Source organism: Python bivittatus, unplaced genomic scaffold (assembly GCF_059951505.1).
Source record: "Python bivittatus isolate LINGU-HERP-01145 unplaced genomic scaffold, Pbiv_v1 ctg000330_np1212, whole genome shotgun sequence".
NCBI classification, from domain to species: Eukaryota; Metazoa; Chordata; class Lepidosauria; order Squamata; family Pythonidae; genus Python; species Python bivittatus.
Window position 1 is genome coordinate 32,500,563 of NW_028277058.1, and position 10,643 is coordinate 32,511,205.

General features: G+C 36.1%; 1 protein-coding gene across 1 annotated transcript in view; it reads left to right on the forward strand.

Moving 5' to 3' along the window:
* UTP20 (UTP20 small subunit processome component) overlaps positions 1–10,584 on the forward strand; it is a 79,941-nt gene extending 69,357 nt beyond the window's left edge. Inside the window, exons 52-62 of the mRNA XM_088141923.1 lie at positions 652–731; positions 1,538–1,607; positions 2,539–2,721; positions 3,719–3,850; positions 4,932–5,064; positions 5,224–5,417; positions 5,685–5,756; positions 6,665–6,919; positions 7,775–7,901; positions 9,610–9,755; positions 9,910–10,584. Coding sequence (XP_087998049.1) covers positions 652–731; positions 1,538–1,607; positions 2,539–2,721; positions 3,719–3,850; positions 4,932–5,064; positions 5,224–5,417; positions 5,685–5,756; positions 6,665–6,919; positions 7,775–7,901; positions 9,610–9,755; positions 9,910–10,065 — 1,548 coding nt within the window. The 3' untranslated portion in view covers positions 10,066–10,584. The remainder of the gene's footprint in view (positions 1–651; positions 732–1,537; positions 1,608–2,538; positions 2,722–3,718; positions 3,851–4,931; positions 5,065–5,223; positions 5,418–5,684; positions 5,757–6,664; positions 6,920–7,774; positions 7,902–9,609; positions 9,756–9,909) is intronic.
* Positions 10,585–10,643: the final 59 nt, after the last annotated feature.

Here is a 10,643-nt window from a genome sequence, read left to right on the forward strand (position 1 = left end):
ATATACATTCTTTCCTTCCTTCCATATTTGTACACAGTCCCCTTTTATAAATTCCCTTCCCCCTTCTCCAATGTTTTTACATACATACATACATACATACATATACATATATATGATTAACAAACATTATCAAGGACAGTAACTAAATGACATAAACCCAAAATGAGTAGATAAAAAATATAGAGAAAATACCAAAAAATCTACTAAAAAACAAGTAAAGAGACAGGTACTGTACAGTTAACAAATTTACTATATATGTAAAATATTACCATATTACAGTCAATTGCTATTGAGGTAACCTGTAAAATCCATCCAAAATCCATCCAAACAGCAGTAGCCAATTGCTATTGAGGCAAGTTGTAAAATCCATCCATATTTGACAGAATTGTGGTTCCTGCCTCTGATGTTTCATTATTTTAACTTTGTATGTGATATTTTCTGATGCAGCTATCAAAGAGGCCTTGTTAATCCACATCTCAATTGTTTTCCGTTCTTGGGTAATGATTATTTTGGCTGCTAAAATTAAATTCATGGGATTAACTCATGAAGATTTTTTTCCCCTCTGCTAGCACTTGGATAGCTGCCCTGTCTTTGTATACTGGAAAACTATTTATGTTAGTATTATTTTTCCTTGATTGTTTTCTCTCCTAGATTTACCTAAAATACATTCTTGATTATCCCCTGGGGAAAAAGTTGAAAGCCAACCTTGAGTGTATCCTTGCCCAGCTCAAGTAAGTACTGTGGTTGTAATTCCCAAATGAAACCATGAGAGCATAAATATTACATATTTGTTCCATTGGTTTTAAATGATTATTTTGTAATTGTTTTGTGTTTTTCCTTTTGGTTACAGATAAACAAATACATGTGTTAGAAACAAAATCTGGTAGTAGACCAGATTTATTTCCCTATCTAGTTTGTGTTGTCTGTTAGTTCCTCTCTCATCAACCTTTCTCCCATTCCTTTATCTGAAGATGCCAAGGACTAAATATGGAACCTCATGAAAGCTCTGTATTTGACCTGTGGTGTCTTAAGTTTGCCATACCTCTGTTGGTGTTTGAGTTTTCTGTGCCATGAATTGTTCCATTAAATAGTATAACTTTCTGTAGTACACGGAACTGTATATGGCTTTGTTTTCAGAATATATAGGCTGCCCATTTTTTTAAAGACACTAGGTAATTTGGCTCTGGCCAAGAATTCATCATGGTGATCAGCTGAAAAGAAGATAATGGAAGAGCTGCTGACCATATGTCTCCAGTTTTGTTATGAATGGAGGCTTGCCACATATATGTATATTTATTTCATTTTTCCTCTATACAGCTATTAAAGGAGCAAGAGCATCCTATGCAGTCTGGTACTGGCAAAGGCAGACTATATGATCAAAGTATATTTTATTAATGTTTTAGGTATCTGGGTTTCTAAACACAAACATAACAGAATACATCTGATTGAATATCAACAGATATTATGCTGTTTGTGTCAAAATTTTGGCAATTTTGGAAGTATTAACTATATTGCGCTGTTAATTGTTTCACCCTAGTTATGAATATGAGACGGGAAGAGAGTCTGCTTTGGAAATGATTGCTTACCTCTTTGAAATGTTCCCTCAGGTACCGTACAGTTACCTCCCATATACAATATCCCTAAATATCCCTATTTCAACTAAAATAAGTCCAATATTTGAATAAGACTGTTTACAATGACTTTCATTAAAAGTAATGAGATTGCTGAGAAAATATGTACAGGATCAAATTTGTAAGCAAAGTCAGAAGAGCTGTAAACACACAGCTTCTTGCAGGAGTATTCTGGAGTTGTTTGTGGGAATAAAGGATTGCACGGATTGATTTTATTTCTGTTTAAATCCTGCCTGTTCTATTAGGAATTCAGGCTTTTCCTCCCCTTCCCATTTAATAAAAAGTTTTTATCCAAAGACTTTTCAGAGCCATTCCCTAAAGTTATTTTGTATATGCTGTGAAAAGCATTCCAAATGTTGTTGAATGTAGTCTTCCTAATTGCAGTTAGAGTGTTTTTGGCTCTTGCTTGCTTAAGAATTGTGAAATGTATGCAATTCTTGGAGATAGTGTTATTTAACTGAAATGCGTGTTGCAGGGAAAATGTCATACATTCATCTGTATATGGAATACAACCTCTCGTTGTTTAGTGACCGCAATCCGTTCCTTAAATCAGAAGCAAGATGGTCGCTAAGTGAACACATGACTGAGGGGGAGAGAGAGAGAGATGCTGCAAAGATCACTGGTTGCTGCCATCTCATTTAGTAAAGCCATTTTTTTGTGGGCTTACTCTCACTCCAGCATACATTGTTGTCAGGCACAGAAATTTGTAAGTGCACACATTGGTCAGAAAATGATGATGATGATGACCGTCATATTTGTGAACAGTCGCTAAAGGAGGTAGCTGCTAAACAAGGAGTGGCTGTATGTTGATTGTCTTGATGTGGATCTTCCTTTCATTGTGGTTTACAGAGGAAAACACTCATTCTAGATATTTCCAGCCTGTTTGATTTCTATTTTATATCTACAGGGTTTATTGCATGAGTTTTGTGGGCTATTCTTTGTTCCATTATGTATGATGATAGTAAATGATGATTCAGCAAAGTGCAAGAGGATGGCAGCACTGGCAATCAAAAATCTTCTCAACAAAATTAGTCCTGCAAATCGAGACCTGATGTTTTCACTGGTTACTTCATGGTTTACAAGTGCAAAGGTACTATATAGGGCAGTAGTTTAGGTTATCATTGGCAATTGATCTTCTAAGCAGAATGAAGAAAATAAGGGAATGTTAAGAGAATAATATTTTTTTCAAAGAAAGATTATAATCAACTGAACTTTCTTTGGTGGAACACTATTTTACTACATGGCATTTAGTAATGTCATTTTCTTGTGGGATTAAAATCTCCACTTAGAATCATGGCTGGGCATGTTGTTGGTAAGGCAGACACACTTAACAAATGTTTGGGCCTCCTTGCATGTAGAGGATTCAGTTATGTTCAGGTAGAGCAGGTGTTGGCTGAAGTGTTTGCACCATGGGACACAGTGAAGGGACTGCTTTTAGAACCTGACAAACTAACCAGGTTATGCTCTGTCTGAATGTTGCTTCTTATTGTTGTAGAGGTCAGCAGCACTATTACAGTAAGAACTTTTTAATTTGTTATTTATAATGAGGAAATATGTATTATTCAGCTAAGTTTGTATGCTGCTTCAGAGTGGCTTACCTACCTCCTTCAGTATTACAGTGAAAATAAAATACAGTAAACCATAATACAGTAAACAGTAATAACAATCAGTAATAAGAACTTCGGTTCAGGGAGTAACACTTAGCTATACAAACTTTACCCTACCGTGAGGGATCAATTCGCAAACCTCAAAATCTCGTTGAAACAATCACATTTTAGTGGCTCTATGAAAACCCAAAAGCACTGGCGATTGTTTGATCTTGGGGGTGGGGCAGGGGGTGGGAACCTCTAGTGAAGGGGGGCAGTGACTAAGAAGTCCTACCCATTTCTATATAGCCAGCATTCTATATAGCAAGGATAGGGATTCAGAAAAATCTTCTCTTCTAGATTTTGTTGGGTGGGCAAAATTATTTCCTTCCCTCACACAAATTGATGTTCTTACTTTCCTCATACAAAGAAGTCACAAATAGTGCTAGTTTAGTTTTTTTGCAAAATGTCTTATTTACGAGAGATTGTCTTTATTGATAGAGTATACACAAGAGATTAGCTGCTCAAGCCTGTGGAGCATTTGTTGAAGCTGAAGAAATTGAATTTGAGAAAAGGCTTGGAACCATTCTCCCTGTTATCGAGAGAGAAATTCGTCCTTCTAATTTTGAAGAAGTAAGTATTTTAATCAGAAATAATGTTTCTGGGAAACTGAAAGGCTGAGAAAATGAATCAAACTCCTATTAACGAGGCAAAATGCTTCATTATTTTATGAGAAGACAGGTTCACAAAATAAATTTGTTAAATTATTTTGGCAGAAACATATTATTTTTCCAAGAAGTGTAAAAGAGCCTTATTGAAACAGTTTTAATAGATAATATAGCTGTAATAATGAGGGAAGGGGAAGGTAAAGTAGAGAAAAAGAGTTAGTTTTTATTCTATAAGCTGTTTAGACTACAGGTAAATAGTCTTCCTCAGTGGGCATGAAGGACTGAGAAGGCAAATGAATGACCAAATATCTGTATATTGTTTTTGATTATTGTGGCAAAACATTGAGAAACATTGAATATAGGCCTTAACCTATTAGCATAGGAGCTCTATTTACAGTGCTGTAAAATCAGGCATGTGTTAACGTCACCAGCAAAGCTTGGAGTATCCATTTGTGATTCAGATAAAAGATGCCAGGGCTATCGAACGTGACATATTAGTACATAGATATTTTCAAAATGAACTGTGGAGTTCATGATTGAAGTAATAATCCATAAAGACCTGTGCTGAAACATGTTCAGCTTATAGATAGCATGATCTTAATTGGGAAAAGGTTCCTACTGTTTCTCTATATCCATAACAACAATTGAGAAATTGGCTGTTTGCTGTGGAGTCTTCTGGATAAAAGACGGGAAATTTATCAGGAAGCCAAAATATGCACAAAGTTTGTGGCGAGTTCTGTATGAAGTGACTGTGGTGATCATCCACTCTTAGTGTTCCTTTGCTAAGGAATTCCTTTGCAAATTTCTGTTTCAAACTGAATATGGAACCTTGTCAGGAAAGAGTTTGTGATATTTCTGCTCAGTTGTGTTTCAGATTACAGCCTCATTGTTCCCATTTGCAGTTGAACTTGCACTATTATATCAATGGTATCATTAAGCAGCAACCTATATGCAGCCATGAAGACTAGTAGCGGATGTATTAATTACTTGAACACTATTGCTGTTGCAGAATATCATTGTTACGATCCATTTTCACTTTTTTTAAGGTTAAAGAAGAGACTGAAGAAAAGCTGGCAGACAGATTGCTCTTCAGCTTCCTTACCTTGCTTGTTAAACTGATCAATGAGTGCAACATTATTCAATTAAACAAACACCATGAGATTCTAAGCAGTATTTGGGGTTAGTAGTAACATTACATTGCTGCAAAATAAGCATTGGTGCCTGGCATGCTTATTATGAAGACTGTGCATATTAAAAATGTATAATGCAGAACGTTTTATGTCCCTGCATTTAAATGAATTCAGTTCAAATGAGCTCTTTTCCCCCCCATTTTTTAAGGTCATGTCCAGTCCCATTTATGGTACCCACACAGCTGGGTGTGGCTGACTTCTGCTCAGATTTTTGGCTTGCTGTTTGCTTCTCACAAGCCAGAAGAACTTGTCAATAAATGGAGCAAAAGAAAACTAGAAAAGAAACAAGTGACTCAAGAGCCATCAGCAACAGTTTTCTTAACAGAGGAACTTAGCGAAAAGGTTATCCTACTTACTATCTTACTTACATTGCTGTGTATTCCGGGGGTGGGTGGGTGGGAATGGAACAGAAATTAACACTAGTTTCAATATAATGTATTGGTTGCATTACAATTATAAATCTTCAGTGCTGGAGCTTACTCTTTTTGTTGTGTTTTAATGGTCACTTTCTTTTTGGAGAGTAGTTTATTACTGCCCCAAAGTTAGCACCAGATGTTATAGTTAAAGAAGCAAAGCATACATCATATTGTCTTGCACGTTCCTTTACAGATGAAAACACTTGCTTTAGCTTTCTGCCATCAGCTGAAATCCAGATTTCTCAGTTCCAATCTTGGAGAACAGGTAAGCTATTAAGTAGAATTTGGCAGCTTTGACATATTTGTAATGTGTTTGCTGAAAGAACACATAGTTGAAACAGATGTAAGAGTTCAAGATCAGGAAGATTCACAAATGGTGGCCAAATTTCATCCCATTGCAATGGCAGTCAGAAGTTCCTAGACCTGACTGTACTCCAGATTTGCTTAGTCTCAAGCATGAATAAGCTTTTTATGGGGTATTTGTAATCTGGATGATCTTCTTGGCCTTTGGGGTGGAATATTATCCTCTCAGCCTTTTTTCCCCCTACGACCATATATTTTAATAAATTATTCAGTTACCTGATGCATTCAATACACAAAGAATTTAGGCTGTTCTAAATGTCAGGATTCGTGCCAGTCCCTGCTTTTTGAGAGTAGCTAATTCCTTGAGTAAGAGTGATATTTTGGTTTCTGCAAAAATTATAGCAATTACTACCCATCGGTTGCATTTCATTTTCATAATATCTAATAAAAGAATTATTTTGAAAATGGATTGCTAATGCCGACTGGATATATTGTAGCATTAAGAATAATTCTTAGTGCACTTTTCCTGTTTTGCACATACATTCCTTGATGTAAGAATAACATTAATTTTCATACCCTGGCAAAGACCTCTTAAGTTGGCATACATCGAGCCTCAAATGGCATTATAACTATGCTAAACCTTTTGCTTTTGCAATCAGCTTAGAGAAGTGTTTCTCAGCCTCAGCAACTTTAAGATGTGTGGACTTTCAACTTCCAGAATTTCCCAGCCAGCATGTTGCAAAACACTGGCTTAGAGGTCATAAAGCAAGAAGTTTAATCAAGCAGTCCACTGAGAGCCTACCCTAAAGCTTTTGTTAACATTTCAGAACCCATTTGGATACCTGTCTTTCCTTTTTATTTGTATTCAAGGTTATAAAGAATCTACTGTTTGTATCCAAAGTACTGTACCTTCTGACTCCTGCTCCAGAAGTTGGCAAAGAGATTGGTCAGGATGTAGGCTGGGAAACTGAAGATCAGGGTGACTTAGAAAGCGAAGATGAAAAAGAGATTTCCGGTGCAGAGGCAAAAGAGAAAAGCAGTCCAGCCAGTTTGTTGTGGGTGATGAAGAAACTCCTAGTAATGGCAACAAGAGAAGCTGCTCATTCACCCAAAGACTCTTTAAAGGTTGGTTTGTGTTCTGCAGATAACACCCTCACCTCAGAAAATATTGCCAGGGCATCAGTGACTTTTGCAGGTCACAAATGCAAATGGTAAAAAAAAAAAAGAAAAAAGTGCAGCATACTTAAGGATACTATCATAAATGGGCACGCCAGTGGGAGCAGCATCCTTCCAGTTCAATATCAGTTAGCTTGCTTCCTAGGAAGGTTGGAATTACATGAGCGAAAGATCCTTGCTTCAATTCTGTTCCCTGCTTTTGCTCAGGTTATATCGTGTTTGTTTTGGTTTTTGAAACCTGTCCCAATCCAAAGACTCTGGCTTTTTTCATTACTTACTTAATGAAACTTGGGGCACAGAGGACTTTGACAATAATGGTGCTAAAATATGAAGAAGGTTGCCCACATAATGCTCATCTCAGAGCTAAGCTGAAAGAACCCATCTGATTTTTCCACTCTGGAAATGTAACATGAAAGGGAAAAGACCTTTTCTGTCCCTTTTCCTTCAGATGACTACTGGGTTCTGTGGCTACATGCTAGGGGCATGGTCTATGGAGTGCTGAGAAATGCTTTTCATGGTGCACTTGGCCTTGCAGGCATTGTAGGAGGAAGGGATGCAAAAGTGAAAGGTATACAGAGCGAGTGGAGAGGGCTGTAGGTGCAGAAGAGGAAGCAGGATCAAATTAGGCTTAGAATTAGAGATTGAGCAAATCAAACTGTTGTCAGAACTGCTGGAAAATGATGTTTGTGCAGTATTTTCCAAGTTTCACTTAAGAAGTACTCCCTTGCCACTAATGGTTAACATCTTTTGGTGTGTTTTGTTACTTTGTGGACTAATTTGACCAAAATATGCTTGCCTTTTCAGAGAACCTGCATCTTTAAATTTCTTGGTGCTATTGCAGTTGACCTTGGGAAAGAGAAGGTAAAACCTTACCTTCCAACAATCATAGCCCCTCTGTATAGGGAACTCAGTAGCACTTACGCAGAACAAGGTAAGGGATTTTGCACTCAAGCAGTTGGCAAAAAAAGATTTCTACTTTACACAGAAGATTTTCCACATTTTAAAACACAATGCCTTATATCACTGTCACCTAGCAAGCATTCAAGTTCTTTGCAGTAGAACTGAGTAGCATCTATGATTAATGCTTAAAATGGAGGGAGAGAGAGATTTGGCACAGCAACACCTGCAACAGTCTTAGATGGTACTAAGTTTTAGTACATCTGAGTTTTTAAAAATACTTGAAAATTTAATGGACAAATTACTAAAATTTAAAACTGCTAATATCTTATAGGATTACTAGGTCTTCTATAATCTGTTTTCTTAAATAAGATCTTGTAAAATTTTGCTATTTATAATTTTTGATTTTTTTAAATATGTTTTACATTTTTTGGAGTCGACAATTTTGCATAAAACTACACTATGGTGCTCTGTTTTATCCTATCTGCTATTTCTTTAAATGTCAATATTCCATTCTGAATGTTAATGTGGTGAAGTGATTGCACGTCTCTCATCTACACAATCCATATAAAGTAATTCTGTGGAGAGGCTTGTATACATGGTGACAATGTGAGACACAGTATGTTTTGTGTATTTTATTTAAAGGTATTAGGGAGATCTGGCAAACTCAGTTTAATCTAGATATCAGGACGGAAAAATAATTTCCTATGCTCTGAAAACCTGATCTAGCCTCCTCTTGTATCCTCTTAATGTATTGGATTTTGAATCCCATAATTCCTCGGCAGCTTGATTATCAGCCAGATTGCATGGGAATAATGAAATTTGTAATCCAACATATCTGGAAAACTGTATGTCAGTAAAGGCTGCTTTATATATTCACCTGCCCCTGGTAACATCCAAATATTTGACTACAACATAAGTTCTTGGGATTCAGATAGCTTGGCTGCAACCTGAAGTAAGGGATAAGGAAATATCTGGTAAAAGCCTTGCTATAAATAGCTTGGTGGGTCAAAATCTAAACAATCTATGCTGTTGCCCATGGGTGCATTTCTGTACTAAGTATGTGTAATGACATTACTGGCTTGGTGTTATGTGAATGATCCTCAGGTTAGCTAATTTGCTATAATTGACTAATTATTTTCTGCTCTCACTATAAAGTCACCACTTTCCTTTTAGTCTTCTTGCACAGCTTTCAAAGACATAAGATATGCCTCTTTTGTCCAAATTAAGTGCAGTTTAGTGTTCCCAGACTCTAAACTATACATAATCTGAGCTATGTTTCATTGAAAATTGCTGGTTTAGTTAATTCCAGGCTCTTGGGGTTCAGATGGCTTGGCAAGCTGCACTTAATCTATACTGAAAGAGGAGCCTGAGGATGACAAGTGCCCAAAGTTTACTACTATACAGTTTATTCTGGTGGAGGGATACAAGCTCCAGAAACACATGCAGCTCCTGAAGCTCGTTTTTCCAGGCCCTGAATTCTCTCCAGCACCATACTTCTGAAACACATTTTCTCCTATAAAAACTAATGATTCTTTAAATAGGTGTATTTCAGATTGCATTTTTGCTATGAAAATTAAATGCTAATGCTAATTTCTGAATAGTTTTATTTTGAATATTATATTTTATGGAACTTTGTACTGTACATTATACCTGGTGAATTATGCAGATTTAACCAGAAGATAGCATACTTCAGCTGTCTGTCATCAGATTTTGAGTAACGAAAGTCATATCCTTGCCAGATCCAACTCTAAAGAACCTTTCCCAAGAAATCATAGAACTACTGAAGAAATTAGTTGGATTGGAGGCCTTTTCAATTTCATTTGCTCTTGTGCAAAAACAGGCTAGTCAGAAGAGAGCTAAACGAAAGAAGCAGAGAGCCCTACAGGTTAGTGTCTGTCAATTTCATTTTTTATCTCCATTTGCTGAAAAACGTTGACCATCTCATTTGTCATGAGACATTTTATTAAAACCAGGCAATTTTAGAAAGTATAGAGGAAATGAGAATATCAATATATTATGACTCTTTTGTTTTCCATTAGGCTGTTGCTAATCCTGAGATTGCTGCCAAGAGGAAATTAAAGAAGCATAAGAATAAAATTGAAGCAAAGAAGAGAAAAATAGAATATCTGCGGCCTGGTTACAAAGCCAAAAAACAAAGAAGCCATGCATTAAAAGACTTGGCAATGGTTGAGTAAAACTCCATCACATAACTTTTTATAAAAAATATTTATTCTATTCATGTTTGTCATCTTGCATGAAAGAGAAGGCAGAAAACTATTTATGGGTTTTTAATGCCTCTGTTGGTTTTTAACAAAATAAGACAAGTAGATTCAACAGCCTTTATCAACTAAGGCTCTACTTAAGAGAGTCAATTGTATTTCTGTGGATTAAAAGGCAATGTACAGGAAGAGGCTTAAGTATCACATCACAGCCTTTTAAGGTTTGAGATTGTTTCAGGAAACCAGACTCTTTTGTTTTCAGAAAGATACATCTGCAGGGTTTTCTAAATATTGATTTGTAATTTTAATTCTTTGTAAATCCTGTTCAACTGATAATATTATTGGGAAATCTGTAAAGTGTTCAGTCATTTCAGTGAGTAGGCTTGTAATTCAGGATGGAGAGTTATCATCTATTTTATTTGTCCAGAGCTCATTGTATACTAATGTACAGATTGTGGTAAATGTGTTTTTATATTAAACGATTAAAACACCTTATCCATAACTGTATGCTAAAGTTATTTTTGTACATTTACTTGTAGCATAAAGTATTGATT